The 18,015-nt window shown below is 45.7% G+C and overlaps 1 protein-coding gene and 1 long non-coding RNA gene across 2 annotated transcripts; one reads left to right on the forward strand and one right to left on the reverse strand.

Annotated features, from left to right (window-relative positions):
• Positions 1-3,164: 3,164 nt before the first annotated feature.
• On the reverse strand, positions 3,165-11,850 carry asf1b (anti-silencing function 1B histone chaperone). Its single transcript, XM_033012334.1, has 4 exons — positions 11,569-11,850; positions 11,276-11,391; positions 9,481-9,657; positions 3,165-4,198 (listed from the first exon to the last, which is right to left on the reverse strand). The coding sequence occupies exons 1-4, from the start codon at positions 11,675-11,677 to the stop codon at positions 3,995-3,997; spliced, it is 606 nt and encodes a 201-aa protein (XP_032868225.1). The 5' UTR covers positions 11,678-11,850; the 3' UTR covers positions 3,165-3,994.
• Positions 11,851-11,927: 77 nt separating this feature from the next.
• Positions 11,928-17,274, forward strand: LOC116966146. Its single transcript, XR_004409909.1, has 2 exons — positions 11,928-12,019; positions 17,041-17,274. It is a non-coding gene; the product is annotated as an uncharacterized LOC116966146 (long non-coding RNA).
• Positions 17,275-18,015: the final 741 nt, after the last annotated feature.

Consider the following 18,015-nt stretch of genomic DNA (forward strand, 5'->3'; position numbering starts at 1 on the left):
CTCAAGAGAGCAAGATGCTTTGCCTCAAGACAGCAAGATGCTTTGCCTCAAGACAGCAAGATACTTTGCCTCTTAGCATAACGTCTTCAGTCAGCCATTAGCACTATGCTTCAATCATGTTCTTCTCTTTCACCATTTTCATAAGAAAAACACAACTAAACCTGGTGTCCAGGGAGCAGCATAGCCCATCAGGAGAATAGCCCAGGGTTAACCCAATAGTCTAGGGAGCAGTCCGATCCATCAGAAGAATCCCACATAAGTAATTTGACAACCATTACTTACCTAATTCTTCATATTCAGCTCTGTCCATCAGAAGAATGGTTAACCAATGGAAAGAAGCCTTGGCAAGCCGTAGTGTTTTAGCTGGTTAAACTCTGATAACGCTGGTTCAGGGTGCCTAAATTCTATAAACTTGTATCTAAGCCCTCTGAACTCTATGGAGAGAGACTGCATACTCTATATTGGCCAGGAAAAGACTCCACAATTGGATGTAGATTTCTCCATAGCTTGATTGGAGACTTGAAAATGGTGCTAATTCCCATGAATGTCAGACAGCATTGCCTATTGTCTTTCTATTACATCACAAAAAGCCAATGGAATGTTGGCCTTCATCGCAAGAGGCCTAGAATGTAAAGGCTGAAAGCCATGTTACAGTTAGATAAAGCTGTTGCACCCTACTTAGGATAATGGAGTTCAGGGCACCAAATCAGGTGAAAGATATAATGGTCTTGTGGGTGTATATGGCAGATGCATATTAACCTCGGATCTATATGTTTTAAAGTATGGAAAATGTTGTAAGCAGGTTTATATTGCAGAGTATAGAAGAATATCTGGTAAAATGTCCAATGTGCCTTCACAGGACGGTGATCAACATACAATTTGTCACGAGCCAAATGTTTCCAAAAGATTAGTTTTAAAAAAAAGTGTGGTTTAAAGAGATTGGGAGAGGAGGGTGCGGTAGAGGTGCATAAAATGGGGGCGGGGGAGGGTATAGTGGAACTGCAGAGCAGCATAAAGCTCAGGCAAATAATGATGAATAAATAACGGATGGCTGAGAAGCCAGAATTGGAAGAGACAAGTAGTTTCAGAGGATGCCAAGGGTGGAAGAGCTGAACTGAATGGATTTGAAAATAAAAATTAGCATTTTAAAATCAAGTTACTGTCAGATTGGGAGTATAGCAAGAGTGATGGATGAACTTCTTATGCAAGCTGGAAGACCAAGAGGTTCTGGAAAAGTAATGGCAGCATAGTAGGTCAGACCCTTCTTTTTTCCCCAGAGAAATAAGATTGGGAGTTTGGGCTTTGGTTTTGCACTATATTGGGGTTTTTGATTTATTGAATTATTTTGTGTGTTATGTTATCTATTGAGTACTGCATTTACAAACCTGTTGTGCTGCTGCAAGTACGAATTTCATTGTTGTGTTTTGGTACCTATGACAATTAAACACTCATGACTTGACGCTTGACCAGGCACACCAATATCTCTCCACTTAGAAGCCTTAGGAAGTTTGCCATGTCCCTAACAACTCTCTCCAACTTAAGTGCACCCCCCGCAGACAGCATTTTATCGGGATGCACCACAGCATGGTTTTGGTACATCTCCATTCAAGGCCTCAAGAAATCGCATTAAAACTGTGGACGCAGCCCAGACCATCACGCAAACAAGCCTCCCTTCCATTGACTCCATCTTCACTTCATGCTGCCTCGGCAAGGCTGCCAGCATAATCAAGGACCAGTCTCACCCCAGCCACTATCTGTTCCCCTCTTCCATCATGTAAGAGGCATAGAAGTCTGAAAATGCTTACTTCCAGATTCGAGAACAGTTTCTTCCACGCTGTAATCAGGCAACTGAACACCCTATCACCAATTCGAGAGCCGCCCTAAACCATCATCTACCTATTTTGAGACCCTCGGACTGTCTCTAATTAGACTTTATCTTACACTAAGCGTTATTCCTTTTATTGGTACACTGGACAACTTGATTATAATCATTTATAGTCTTTCTGCCGACTAGATAGAATGCCGCAAACAAACTTCACTGTACTTCTGTACATGTGACAATAAGCAAATTTGGTATTCTGAAAAACGCAAGAAATCATGGGATTTGCCAAAGGTCACTGGCGATAAAGAAAACGCGAACGAAGCAGCAGCTGCATAAACTGTATGTAAATTCTTATCTTTATTCATGATTTATGTGTAAAAAAATATTTAATGGAGCGGGGGTGCCAGGTAGCGGGAGAGCATGCAGACACCCACGCCTCATCTGCAGCCCGTGGCCCCGACGACGGGGGTGTTGCCGAGCCACTGCTGAACCGCCCCCCCACCCCCAGTGTCCCGTCCTCGCCCGGGGTGACCCTGGAGCGAAGGGGGGGGGAGGAGGCCCCTACTCCTGAGGAACCCATTCCTTTTCCCCGGGGAGGCTGCCTCTCCAGCCGAGCCACCGTAGCACCCCGTGCACACGGCGGGCAGCATCCCCGGAAAAAAGGAATGTGTGCCGTTTCGGGTCGAGACCCTTCTCCGGAGATGTTGCCTGGCGATCAGCCCCCGCCACCACCAAACCTCTCCGTCAGGAGTTATAACAGCCTCCACCAGCGGGGGCCTTCGACGCCGGAAGATAACAAGCAGCTCCAGTGGAACTGATTGCCTATCCTAGCTCCAACTGGGGACAGCCCAGCGGCAGCGCCGGAGACCCGTGCCCGACCCCACGGAGCAGCACGAAGCATAAAGCACTCATCTGAAACGAAGGTCTGATAACCAGATAGCACACAGCAGATCCGCACCCTCCAATATTTATCTCCAGTGACCTATAACCTGGGCATGTGCATTCAGAATACCAAACTCACTTATAAACTAATAATTTTAGCTCTTTAGATAGACACGTTTGCTGCTAGTTTGGTCCCAAATTTTGGGAATGACAATTGCCAAAACGTTAGGTTTAAAAAAAAAAAAATGTTATTTCAAAAGATAAGGATTTATACAAATATAAACTTACCAAATGAAGAGTGAACCTTGTCACCAGAGAATTAGTTTCTAATTTACCATGTTATTTGTCACAGAAACTATAATTCAAAATATCAGTATTCCCACCAGGGTTAATGTGAAAATGAATCTTTGAAGGAACTCCTTATACAGGCATAGTATTACAGTACACCTTAAGACACAAATGCATTTACAAGTGCTTTTATTCAGGCAAAGACAATACAATTCTACGTCACTAACATTTGTAAAAAAAGGTTGCAGTTTTCAGAACCAATGTTTTATAAAGCTTATCTTTTGAATTTAAACATTTTTAATTCTCTCGTCCAATAGAGTCAATGCAGGCAGGTTTGGATCACAATTTACAAAGTACATATTAAAAGTTACAAAATAGTTTCCTCAGAAAGATTCTGAAGACAATTTCACTGGGAAGCAGATATTCATACAACCAAATTAAACTCCCAGGTTATATTACATTGAGTTGCATTGCTGGATATGGCAACTCCACATCTTTTGAAAGTTCCAAGCATCATTGCTGAGACCACAAAGCAAGTGGCTATAGCTCGTCTAGTCAGTAGGTAACTGAAGCTCTCAAAATGACCAGCTTTTGGTTCTAGTTTAGAGGCATTAAACACATTCAACAAACCAGACTTATCCAACTCTGCCTCCTACCCCAAACCTGTCCTGGACTTACACAGCAGAAACAAAACCACAAACAAGTTCTGTAGTTACACATTTATTTCTGGCTAATTTACAACAAACACCAACTGAATTTTACCAATAACCATCATTTGGGCAAAAGAAGCCAGCTCACCATAAATCACCGATGGCAGTTATAACCACTGCAATTGCTGTGGACCCAGAATGGGAACTGGCACACCTTGCACTCCTCCTTTTGCTGGTTTAATGCCTTCTGGGATACTGAAGTCTGACAAATACTCCTTTCAATTAAATCCAAAAGCTAACAAACCCCTGGGTAAAAAAATGTGGTCCATTTCATTGCAGTCACAAGGTGGTTTCACATACAGTCCATTGAATTCTCCGGAACTATACTCAGTGCACCTCCTGTGCCAAGTCCCTTCAGGGGTGTACAAGTGGGAGGCAGCATTGTATTTGAACTTGGGTCAACATTCTCAATATCTTCCATTTTTTCACTAACGCCTTCCCAATTGATGTGGAACCTTGTAACTCTTGGATTTGAAGCCAAAATATTTCGCTGGAGCTAGAGAGCAAGGAGAGAAAAACAGATTCAGTGCTGGTGATACCAATGCACACAACAGCATCATAACTAGACTATTCACAAATATTAAAGTTACCAAAGTTAGAGGCCTGGGTTCAAATGCACCTTTAATGCCATAGTGCTCCCAGCCATCATCTGCAAAAGCATGAATGTTAGCCACTGTAAAATACGTGGTATTTGATACAGCGAGGCATGAACATGGAGACTCAATTTCTACACAGGGCTGTTGGGGGGGGTGATCCAGTCTGCCTTTGGATAGGCAAACGATCCAAGGATTGAATGGCAGCAGCACAGCTGGTAGAACTACAACTCTTCAGTACCAGAGATTGGATTTTACTTCGGAGTCACGTGAGTGACTACGTGAAGAATCCCGCCACGACGCATGCGTGTCATATCGCTTCACGCTTGCGAAACGACAGGCGGGGGGGGGGGGGGGAGTGTTTTTACCATGCTGATTACAGGTGGAGAAACCAACGGGCTGCGACAAAGCTGGTGGGCTAGATGGGATCAGCTGTGCCCGATGTCGCCTCCGCACCGGCCAGATCCACTCCACGGAAGGGCAGTAAGGACAAAGCTGGTGAGGGAGGACCGCGCAGCAGCGGGCAGCCAGCGGCACTCGGATCACCGATAGTGGGATCAGCTGTGCCCGATGTCGCCTCCGCACCGGCCAGATCCACGCGGCCGGGCGGTAAGGCTAGACACAAAAACAAACAAGGTCGTGGACTCAGAGGAGTCCGACTTTGAACAACCGCGGTCGGCCAGCGCCCGAGAGCGCTGGAGCCGGATGGAGCGGTGTGTGGAGCATTTGCTCCAACGTGACAGACTCCGGGAGATGGAGTCGGGTCACTGTGGGCCCTATGATAAACCCACAGCAGTACCTCTTGAAGGGCTGCACAGTGCTTCTACCTCATCAGAGGGGAGCACTGCGGGTCAGTTCTGGGCTGACCTGGAAGAGGGGTCTGCAGAAGGAAAGACAAGTGTGCAAGGGGTGCAGGAACAAGAGAACCTACTGGAACCCACTACAGCCAAAGACAGCACCCAACGCACCCACCAGCAGAACTGGTGAAAGCTCGAAGGCCCGGTACTCAAAACATGAGTCTTTTTTAGGCCATGGCCCAGGCCGGCCTTCTTGGAAGATGCGGGGACCTCCAACGCCAACCAAACCGAAAATCCAGACACCAGCGCAACAACAGCAGCGAAGAACCTACAAAAAGAAGTAAACCTGCCACTGGAAACTATGGAGGTAGGTGGGTCTGGTTCCCTACAAAATACAGGGAGCATGGAGGTTGGGTGGAGATTACACTCTTTTCTGAAGGCATGGAGCATGTTAACAACCGATACTTGCATCTTAAGCAGTATCCAGGGATATACAATAGAGTTTATACACAAGTACAGCCCTCCAGTTCAACATATACTGAACCGAATGTTCGTGCCTTCTGATAAAGAAAAATCCAAAGCGCAAGCTGAACTGGAGCGGCTTTACATAAAAGGTGTAATTGAGAAAACTCAACACGAACCATTAGAATTCGTGTCCAATATATTTATCAAAAACAAAAAAGATGGTGGTTGTCGCATCATCATAGATCTGACAAAATGGATACCTTTGTTACTGCTAAACAATTAATTTCCAAAGGTTACTTCATGGCCAGCATCGATTTAAAAGATGCTTACTATTCAGTGCCTATACGAGGTGACCACAGATGTTACTTAAAATTCAACTGGATGGGACAACTCTGGCAGTATAAAGCACTGCCAAATGGGTTATCATCAGCCCCAGGCTGCTCACAAAAATTTTGAAACCAGCCCTAGCGTCTCTACGGAAACGTAAACACATGGTCATGGCATATTTAGATGACATACTCATTGTGGGCAAAACTTTGGAATTGGCCAAACAAACTGTAACAGCCACAAAGCAGTTATTTGAAAAACTGGGATTTATTATCCATCCAGTTAAATCTAAACTAACGCCTTCCACTACTATGGACTATTTGGGGTTTCACCACTGACTCAGTTCACATGTCGGTGACTCTGCCTAAGGGAAAGGCTAGAGATTTAATAGAGGCTTGCAATAACCTCATTGACATCAGCAAACCATCCATCAGATTGGTAGCAAAAGTAATTGGCAAAATGGTGGCTGCCTTTACAGCAAATATGGAACACCAGATATCGATCTATTCGCATCCAGACTTAACCACCAGTTATCAAATTATGTTTCATGGGAACCAGACCCTGGGGCAGCGGCGACAGATGCATTTTTGCTGCATGGGGGGGGGGGGGGGGGGGGGGGGGGGGGGGAATTTTTTATTTACGCATTCCCTCCTTTCTGCCTCATCAATCGGGTATTAAGGAAAATACAACAAGACTCTGCGTCTGGTATTGGTAGTACCCGATTGGCCTACTCAACCATGGTTCCCAGTGGTATTAAACATGGTATTAGAACCATGTATCACCATCCCACATAGACCAGATTTATTGCTACATCCCGTAACAAGGGATAGCCACCCATGCCATAAACATTTGAACTTATTAATTTGTAGTTATAAAAACACCTCTACTACAACTGGGATTGACGGACCGAACAGTGAACATGATCTCGGCGGCCCAAAGACAGTCAACCAAAAAACAGTATCTGGTCTATATCAAGAAGTGGGCGATGCACTGCCATAAAAACAACATCAACTACAGAGACATGAACATCCCGTCTGTTCTGGAATATCTGGCAGGCCTCCACTATGATAAGGGGCTCAGTTACAGTGCCATCAACTGCGCCAGAAGTGCCCTATCGACTTACCTATGGCAGGGGACAGAGCGTTACTCTGTTGGGACTCACCCACTGGTAACAAAACTTATGAGGGGAATTTTTAATACTAATCCCCCAAGAACCAGGTACTCCCAAATATGGGATGTAATTATTATCCTGAAGATGCTCAGGAATTGGTCTCCAGCAACAGCTCTGTCCCTACACAGACTGACATTAAAAACAGTCATGCTAATGGCATTGGTCACGGCACAAAGGGTACAGTCACTGCATAAACTAAGACTGGACAACATGACTTCCTCAACAGAAAATATTACGTTTCATATCTATGAGTTAGTAAGCAGAACAGACAGGGATCAGCAGGCCTCAATATACAATTTAGGTCATACCCAACAGATGACCGTCTGTGTATAGTAAGACATCTGTCGTTATACATGGAGAAAACGAAAATCCTAAGAGGCAATGGAAAGGCACTTTTTGGTCAGCCACTAGCAACCACACAAAAGAGTGACGGTCCAGACCATCTCAAGATGGCTGAAACAGGTGCTAACACAGGCTGGGGTGGATACTAATATTTTAAATTTCATTCCACCAGGGCTGCAGCTACATCGGCAGCGATACAGTTGGATGTCTCAATGAACCAAATCCTCAAGGCAGCAGGATGGTCTGGGGGGTGGGGGGGGGAAACATTCCAATTATTTTACAATAAACCAGTAATGAAACCTGGAACGTTTGCAGAAACAATTTTAAGTTCTGTAAATAAATTTAAACCCATAAAAAGGGGTTATAAAATTGTGTTAATAAATTTTATGATTTCAATGTCGAATTCATGTCCAAATTATGTTAACACAATTCCTCCTACAGTCATCAAGGCAGACGTGATGCATGGACTCGTTTCCACGGCATGAAATCACAGAGCTTTAAAATCTTCACGTAGTCACTCATGTGACTCCGAAGTAAAATAGTAAGATTAAACGAAAACTTACCAGTTTGAAGTTTGATCTGTATTTTATGAGGAGTTACGATGAGGGATTACGTGCCCTCCGCTCCCACCCTTGATCATATACTTAACTGGTATCTCTTCTCTAATCTTACTATGTTTAGTCATTACAGTTATCTGTGATTTCACACCGCTGCTTTGAAGAATGACACGCATGCGTCGTGGCGGGGTTCTTCACGTAATCCCTCATCGTAACTCCTCATAAAATACAGATCAAACTTCAAACTGGTAAGTTCTCGTTTAATCTTACTATTAAACCCTGATCTCAAGTGAGTCACTGTAGAGTTTGCACATTTTTCATTGTGAGACATATGCTCTGGTTCCCACCCACCCCCTCCCCCCACATCCGAAAGATGTTCATTATTGACCACAGTAAATTGCCCCCAATGTGTAGGGAGCAGTGAAATCTGGGATTAGATGAGAATAAATGTAGAATTAGTGTAATGTTTGGTTGATTGGCCTGTTTCCATGCATCCGACTACCTCACTTCAAAAGCATTCATTGATAAAGGGGTAGATGTTCCAGGACTAAGAATGCAGTCCAATTTTGGAAGAGTTGCCCTGACCAAACATCTTCAGGACTATCAAAAATTGGGTTCACTGAAAAGGGCACATGATTTTGGCAAAATTAAATTGTCTTCCTGCAAAGGGGGCATGAATGCACCTGCAGTGCAGTGAAGGTAAAATCTGTCAACAGAACATTGGTTCCATGTGACTGAACCAAACTCTATTAAGCATTGCAGAATGGCATGTTATGTGGGAGCAGACTTGTATTAACCATCACTGATGCATTCAGCATCATGACATTCAAAACCTCAGAATCACTTCCACCACAGAACAGAAGTGCGGTGAAATAGCATGGCAATGAATGGAACAATGTAAATTTATATTAAATGCATCAAATAAATGGGTTATTAAGTAGTGAAGAGCTATATCTGCGTATGACTTTAAAAGGTGGAGTCTTGGAGAACTCCTTATTCTGAAATACTAGCCAGGCTCCAAGGCAAGACTGGAGGTGGCCTGGTTATTCCCTTTGAGGCAAAGTAGATTTTAATAACTTGCTTAGACAGTTATGTGAAGATGGAAGATGCCTTTAAAAATAATTCAAAGACAGGTTTGGGGCAAATACAAGCAAGGGAGGAAAACCTTTAAATTAGTGGGAATTGGCACGGATTCAATGGCTCAAATGGTAATCTCCCAGTGACCATTTATGATCCTATGAATGGGCAAGGCAATCGAGAGAGACACTAGGCATCGAATATACAGATCCTGCACTATAAGATACATACCGCAGACATGTACTTGCTGAAAAAAGTCTGAATGTCTCAAAACTCTAGCCATTTCAAGTCCTATTCAGTGTTCTTATTCTCCAGCCTTGTAGGCCACAGAGCAATAGGATTGGCAAGGTATTCACTGGAAATGTTTCTATTGGTACACCGATTTTAAAAGCAGTGACTTCCAATTTTGTTTTCAAACTACAAAAACAATGAATTTCCATAGCTCTTACTTTGGCATAGTCTGGTTTCATCGGTGGGTTCTCCTTTAATTCAGGATCAGTGTATTCATTATTCACGTAATAGCCGACACGAATAAACTCTTGATCTCTATACGTGCACGTGATGAGCACCACAGTCACACCAACTGCATCAGCGTCCGGGATAAGACTCGCATTTGGGGCATCAGCCTGGAAAAGCAAATGGGAACCATGTTATTTGTACAATTAAGAAATCTACACAATGCAAACAACCCAAGCTCCATGTTTATGTTGAGTTATTTGATAAAGTTGTTAAAAGCCAATCTCACACTGCTACAATCACCCAAGATTACAATACGACTGAAGCCCAAACTCAAAGTTAGACTTTTAAATAACCATAAATTATTCCCCTGCATCCTTTAAAACAAATCTCCCGTTTGCATGTTTGGTGCAAAATACGAACAGTTCACCTCTGAAATCCTCCAATATGCACAAAAACGATTAGTCTTGGGTATAGCCATCAATTACTCAATCTCCAAACCCCCAGGTTATGGTTTTTACCAGTAGAGCATCTTAAGAGGGCAGGTGCATGATCAGAGGGTGGTTAACAGAGCTACATTTTGCAGATAATTTGGAATTCTCTACTCTGTGGGGCAGCTTGAGCTGCATAATTGGGGTATATAGAGGATGTCAGTTGCCTGGTATCAAACCAATGCACAAATAGGGAAAGGAGCAAGGTTACTAGCTATTATTCAGGAAAAGTATCACGGTTCAAATTTTACAACTTCCCTTTGACTTGCAATTACCACAGGACATACAACTTTTCAATACAAAGTACATGAAACACCAAATGTTGGCAGAAATCAACAAACTGACAATTGATAACATTGGAAGCCTGCTCTGAAAGCTGTACATACTTAGTCCAAAAGCAATTTTAATTTAGATTACTGTCCAAGGGATAGCTAAAGACAACTGAAGCTTCCAGTGTTAATCATCAACTCTTAACACAATTAGCGTTAACAAAAACAGAAATAAAGTATTACAAACACATCTTAATATGATTATTCAGACACAAAACCAGATTGAATAAATGTTAACCAATACCAAAAACAAATTCAGCTCTTCAAAAAAAAACACAGCTCAGACTACATTTGAGAGGGAAACTTAATATTCTAGGCTGATAACCTTTCATCTGCTCTTCATATGTTGCCTGACCTTTAGAGAATTTCCAGCCCTCGGTTTATTAGCTGTGGACCAATTATATGCATAACAGGAACAAAGAACTACAAATGCTAGTTTAAAAAAAAAAAAGACAAAAAGTGAAGGGGCAATTGAGCAGGTCAGGCAACACCAGGAATCCCAAAATGTCACCTGTACATGTTTCACATCTGACAATTAATTTATCCAATACTGTATTTTTATTTACCTGCTCTATAACAGTACAATATTATTATTGTTCTAGAATTAGTCAACCAGGAAGTAGAGTTAGACAAGACCATCACCAGTTTAAAAGTGACGTGACGGAACGCAATTAAACTACAGCAATAGATGAAATAAAACTTTTTGGGATGCATTTAGGCCAAATGTGATTCCACCATACATAAGATAGAAGACAATAACCAACAACCAAAACCACACAAAGCCAGTAAGCTCCTGCAAAAGATCAGACCACCGACAGTCACGAATGATGACAAAGTAGTTTAGGCGCGAATTCTAAACGAAAGTTATGCATGCCAAAGATGAACCAAATGCTCAAAGACAGGGTTCACTCTTACATGCAGTTTTTTTTTGTGCACTGTGGCCTGACCACAGCCGACCATTGCAATACCTGAAACACAAACATGTGACGTCCAGCTGGGACAGGTCCCACCAGCACCGAGTCCAGCACCTGGTCGTGCTCCTCGCTCTCGGCAGAGCCCACGTAGATAATTTTCCACTCCAGGTCTACAAGAGGAAGGCAGTGAAGAACAAAAACAGAACAATAAATAGATGGGCAATGGACAATGTGTGCAAGTGGCCCCGGGTCGCGCCACAACGGCGGATTGACAACCCATTGATTAAAAAAAAACACTCCCCGAAGGCGCCAATTGTCACCCGGCCCAGTCCGGCCCCGGCCCTCACCGTCCGGCAGGTCCTCGATGCACTCGAATGTGATCTCAAACTGGAAGGGGTTGTTGAAGGGAGATGGGTTGTCCAGGACCACCACGTTCAGCACCTGTACTTTGGCCATGGTGAATGAGGGATGGAGGGAAGATGATGGAGGGGGGGGGGAAGTGTTTGTGTGGGAGCAAGGGGCGTTTGTCCGCCTGTTTACGCGGGGGCCCCGCGCTCCGTGGCCGTACACGCAGGCGCACTACACCCGCTTACATCCGCCGGCCGGCTCCCTCACACTGCGCGCCTCCCGCCAACGCGCGCCTTTATACTGGCGGCGCCGGCCTCGCGAGAGCAGCAGCCCGCCCCGCCCCCCCCCCCCTTCAACCAACTTTATTCACACGCGCGCGGCGGCGTCAGCGTCAGCGGGGCGGGAAAAGGCCCGTGTGTGTGTGGGTGGATGGATGGCGGCGGGAGTCAGGTCTGTGAGGGAGGGAGTGGTGGGTGTGGGAGGGTGAGGGGTGTGAGGGTGAGGGAGGGGTGTGAGGGGAGGGAGGGAGGGGTGTGAGAGGAGGGAGGGGGGGGTGTGAGAGGAGGGGAGTGAGGGTGAGGGAGGGGAGGAGTGTGAGGGGAGGGGGAGGGGTGAGAGGGGAGGGAGGGAGGGGTGTGAGGGGAGGGAGGGGTGAGAGGGAGGGAGGGGTGTGAGGGGTGAGAGGGAGGGAGGGAGGGGTGTGAGGGGTGAGAGGGAGGGAGGGGTGTGAGGGAGGGGTGTGAGGGGAGGGAGGGGTGAGGGAGGGAGGGAGGGGTGTGAGGGAGGGGTGAGAGGGAGGGAGGGAGGGGTGTGAGGGAGGGAGGGAGGGGTGAGGGGAGGGGGAGGGAGGTAGGGGAGGGAGGGGTGTGAGGGAGGGGAGTGAGGGTGAGGGAGGGGAGGGGTGTGAGGGAGGGGTGTGAGGGAGGGAGGGGGGGGAGAGGAGGGGAGTGAGGGTGAGGGAGGGGAGGGTGTGAGGGGAGGGGGAGGGGTGTGAGGGAGGGAGGGGAGGGGTGAGAGGGGAGGGAGGGAGGGGTGTGAGGGGAGGGAGGGGTGTGAGGGGAGGGAGGGGTGAGAGGGAGGGGTGTGAGGGAGGGGTGTGAGGGGAGGGAGGGGGTGAGGGGAGGGAGGGGTGAGAGGGAGGGAGGTGTGAGGGGAGGGAGGGGTGTGAGGGGAGGGAGGGGTGAGAGGGAGGGAGGGAGGGGTGTGAGGGAGGGGTTGAGGGAAGGTGAGGGGAGGGAGGGAGGGGTGTGAGGGAGAGGGGGGAGGGAGGCGAGTGAGAGCTGAGTGCTCAACTACAAAGGCGACCGCGCCTTTGTGGTTGCAGCCCCTAGACTATGGAACAGCATCCCCTTTCCCATCAGAACTGCCCCCTCCATCGACTGGTGTTGGCGGCGCGACTCACCCGTTGCAGCGGCCCCTACAGCATGTCTGTCTTTTTTTTTATTTTTTGTCTAGTTAAAATGTAGTGTTGGTGTTTTTTAATACTGGTTTTAAATGTGTATATGTGGGGGGCGGGGGAAACTGTTTAAAATCTCTTCCCTGTCTGGGAGACCCGACCTTTTCCCTGTCGGGTCTCCGTTGTCGTTGGGGCCTAGCACCCTGGAGCGGCCTCCAGCCTGAACGACCCGGGGGCTCGGGAGACTGCGGAGCTGTGGACTAACCATCGTGGGGCTGGCCGGCCTCGGAGCGTGGGGAGCGGTGGTGACTCGCTGCTGCAACTCGACTCCTGGGGCTCGGCGGCTCCAGCAACGCAGCTGCAGGTCCGATGGACTGGGACATCGGGAGCTTGCTGGTCCGGGTGGAGAGACCGCTTCCCGGAGCTCCCGCAACGCGACTTCTCCAGCCCGTGTCGCGGGGTTGGAACGACCTGGAGCGGGGTCATACATCACCCGGCACGGCTTCATGGCCGTGGGACATTCCAGCGCCCGCCGGGGGCTCCAACTTCGAGACTTCTAGACCGGGAGCGGGGCCGTAAATCGCCCGGCACGGCCTAAAATGGCCGTGGGACTTATCATCGCCCGCCTGGGGCTTCGACATCGGGAGAGTCATGGAGAACAGGGGAGAGAAAAGACTTTGCCTTCCATCACAGTGGGTCCACTGTGATGGATGTTTGTGTGAACTAAATTGTGTGTATGTCTAGGAATTGTCTTTGTTTGTATGGCTATGGAAACAGAATTTCGTTTAAGCCTCACTGAGGCTCAAATGACAATAAATTGTATTGTATTGTATTAAGTCAAGACTAAAGACTTATTTAAATTGTCTGACAATAATCTTAGTGTCTGTAATAAGGTAAAATATCTAGGGCATATTATTACAGAACAAATGACAGATGATGAGCATATTTATAGGCAACGACGCATGCTGTATGTACAGGCGAATATTCTCTTGCGCAAATTTGGTGCGTGTGCAGATGTGGTGAAGATGTCGCTATTTAGAGCATACTGCACACCACTCTACACTGCGCACCTGTGGTCGAACTATGGAAAGACAAGTATGCAGAGACTAAAGGTGGCATATAACGATGCCATGAGAACACTGCTAAGGCAACCTAGATGGTGTAGTGCCAGTAATATGTTTGTGGCTGCAGGAGTCAGTACTTTAGAAGCTATCCTAAGACATCACATGTATAAATTCATTTGCAGGATAAATTACTCTAAAAATGTGCTTATTGTCAAACATAAGGTTTAGCACTACACGCTACGAATCCCAGCTGTGGAGACACTGGTATCGTTGTCTCGTTGTAGGACATTGATCATTCTTTTAATCTGGATTTTTAACTTGTGTATTGTGGTTTAAAAAAATATATAAATTATGATGTTTTTATAAGTGATATAGATTCAAGAAGTTTAAGAAGTTTATTGCCATGTCAACAAGTTGATAGGAATGTGTCTTGGTTCGCTCTCAGACAGATACAATACAGTACAATATAACCACCACATACACCACAATAAATAATACAGACAACACTGTACGAAGGACAATATATACAGGAAGGACAGTACCCAGCAGCGTCATGTTAAGCGTAAGTGCAAGTGCAAAAGAAAGTGCAGAGTGATTAGTGCAAATTCAAATATCTGATGGCTTGGAGGTAGGTGCTGTCTCTGAAGCGAGATGTTTTACTTTTAATGCTTCTATATCACCTTCCTGATGGGAGGAGATTAAAGAGGTAATGTGCCGGGTGAAAGTGGTCTGCTATGATTTTTTTGGCCTTTCTGGTGAGTCTTGTTGAGTAAAGTGCTGTCACTGAGGGAAGTCTGCTGCAACCGATGATCTTAGAAGCTCGGCGCACTATTCTCTCCAGCCGAATCTTATCCTGCGAGGTTGTGTGACCATACCAGACAAGCATGGAGAATGAGTATGCTTTCTATGGTAGACCTATAGAAGTGGGTCATGGCTGGTCGACTGACCCTGAATTTTTTGAGCTGCCGCAGGAAGTAGAGTCGCTGGTGGCACTTACTGATTATGAGACTGGTGTTGAGCTCCCATGATAGGGATTGATGTATGGTGGTCCCGAGGAACTTAAAGGAGGTGACCCTCTCAACCACCTCTCCATTGATGAAGAGGGGGAGGAGGGGTGTGGGCTTCTTTCTGAAATCAACAACCAGCTCCTTATATTAAGATTTTATATGTATTTTATGATATTTAATATGCAATGCATTTTTAATGTGATGTTGCTCCTTGTCTGGACCTTGAGTCCGTAATAAAGTTTATTATTATTATTATACTCCCAAGCCTTTCTTGACGTCCTCTGAGTGAGGGCTATATGTATATATGTATGTAGTTTGTTTTGTTGTAAAGCACTTTGGCCAACGAGAGTTGTTTTTTAAATGTGCTATATAAATAAATGTGACTTGACTTGACTAACTACTGACAGCAGATGCTGCACCATTCAATAGACAATAGGTGCAGGAGTAGGCCATTCGGCCCTTCGAGCCAGCACCGCCATTCAATGTGATCATGGCTGATCATCCCCAATCAGTACCCCGTTCCTGCCTTCTCCCCATATCCCCTGACTCTCTCTCGCTATCTTTAAGAGCCCTATCTAGCTCTCTCTTGAAAGAATTCTCTCCAGAGAACCTGCCTCCACCGCCCTCTGAGGCAGAGAATTCCACAGCCTCACAACACTCTGTGAGAAAAAGTGTTTCCTCGTCTCCGTTCTAAATGGTTTACCCCTTATTCTTAAACTGTGGCCCCTGGTTCTGGACTCCCCCAACATCGGGAACATGTTTCCTGCCTCTAGCGTGTCCAAGCCCTTAACAATCTTATACGTTTTAATGATATACCCTCTCATCCTTCTAAACTCCAGAGTGTACAAGCCCAGCTGCTCCATTCTCTCAGCATATGACAGTCCCGCCATTCCTCCTAATTTGAGGCAGGAAATTCTTGCTATTGAGGGAGTACAGCCCAGGTTAATTCCCGGGATGGCGGGACTGACATATGATGAGAGAATGGGTCGACTGGGCTTGTATTCACTGGAATTTAGAAGGATGAGAGGGGATCTTATAGAAACATATAAAATTATTAAGGGATTGGACTGGCTAGAGGCAGGAAACATGTTCCCCATGTTGGGGGAGTCCAGAACCAGGGGTCACAGTTTAAGAATAAGGGGTAGGCCATTCAGGACTGAGATGAGGAAAAACTTTTTCACGCAGAGAGTTGTGAATCTGTGGAATTCTCTGCCACAGAAGGCAGTGGAGGCCAATTAACTGGATGTTTTCAAGAGAGAGTTAGATTTAGCTCTTAGGGCTAACAGATTCAAGGGATATAGGGAGAAGGCAGGAACGGGGTACAGATTCTGGATGATCTGCCATGATCATATTGAATGGCGGTACTGGCTCGAATGGCCCACTCCTGCACCTATTGTCTATGTATGGGACTGCAGATGTTGCCTTACACTGAAGATAGACACAAAATGCTGGAGTAACTCAGCGGGACGGGCAGCATCTCTGGAGAGAAGGAATGTGTGACTCGGGTCTGAAGAAGGGTTTGGGTCCGAAACGTCACCCATTCCTTCTCTCCACAGATGCTGCCTGTCCCTCTGAGTTACTCCAGCGTTTTGTATATATCTACCATCTACCACTTTGGTGACCCTCGGCCTATCTTTGATCGGACTTTGCTGGCTTTAACTTGCACTAAACATTATTTCCTTATCATTTGACTGTATGGCAAATCAAATTACATATATGTTTTTACATACTTGTCTAATAAATAAATAAATTATATCTGTACACTGTGGATGGCTCAATTGTCATCATGTATTGTCTTTCTGCTGACAGGTTAGCACGCAACAAAAGCTTTTCACTGTACCTTGGTACACGTGATAATAAACAGAACTGAAACTGGGTGGGTGGGTAGGTGGGCTAGTGAGTTTGATGAGGCGTCGGAGCTCGGTCACCTCCCTTTGTGTGGCTGGGGGGTGGAGAATGGTTGGGCTATAATTTGGACTCATTATTCCTAATTTCATGTCATAGGAGCAGCATCCAAGGGGAAAATGCTGACAACTTCCAATTTCCTGGCCGTTTGCAATTGTGGAGGTACAAATCACGCCTAGAATCATATCTGATGTTCATAATACCCTTCTGCTCAACTTAACAGAACTGAACCGAGGTGAATGTGCTTTTGTATTGGGATGTACTGAGCTGTATGCAAAAAATGTATTGCACTGTACCTGCTATGCATGACAATAAAGAAACCATTGACGTTGAGCTGTGGGTATGGTTCTGTTAGGGAATCTTCATCTGTTTCCATCAGACCATAACACATAGCAGCAGAATTAGGGCATTTGGCCCATCAAGTCTACTCTTCCATTCAATCATGGCTGATCTATCTCCCCCTCAATCCCATTCTCCTGCCTTCTCTGCGTAACCCCTGACAACCATACTAATCAAGTACAATAATCTAAGATTCTGACATCTGCTATTAGAGGCTATCATTCCAGAGGCTGAGGGGTGATCTGATGGAGGTTTATAGACAATAGGTGCAGGAGTAGGCCATTCGGCTCTTCGAGCCAGCACTGCCATTCACTGTGATCATGGCTGATCATCCACATTCAGTACCCCGTACTGCCTTCTCCCCATATCCCCTGACTTTAAGTGCTAACTCTCGAAAGCATCCAGAGAATTGGTCTCCACTGCCTTCTGAGGCAGAGAATTCCACAGATTCACAACTCTGGGTGAAAACGATTTTCCTCATCTCTGTTCTAAATGGCCGACCCCTTATTCTTAATCATACAAGTATGATGAATTAAGTATACAATCAAGTATATTCTTACGTATACAATCATGTGAGGAATAGAATTTTACCCAGAGTAGGAGAATCTATAACCAGTGGACATGGGTTTAAGATGAGATTAAGAAAAATGTAGTCAAGAATGTTTTATTGTCATATGTCCCATTTGGAACAATGAAATTCTTGCTTGCAACAACACAACAGAATATGTAAACATT

Source organism: Amblyraja radiata, chromosome 35 (assembly GCF_010909765.2).
Source record: "Amblyraja radiata isolate CabotCenter1 chromosome 35, sAmbRad1.1.pri, whole genome shotgun sequence".
NCBI lineage: Eukaryota > Metazoa > Chordata > Chondrichthyes > Rajiformes > Rajidae > Amblyraja > Amblyraja radiata.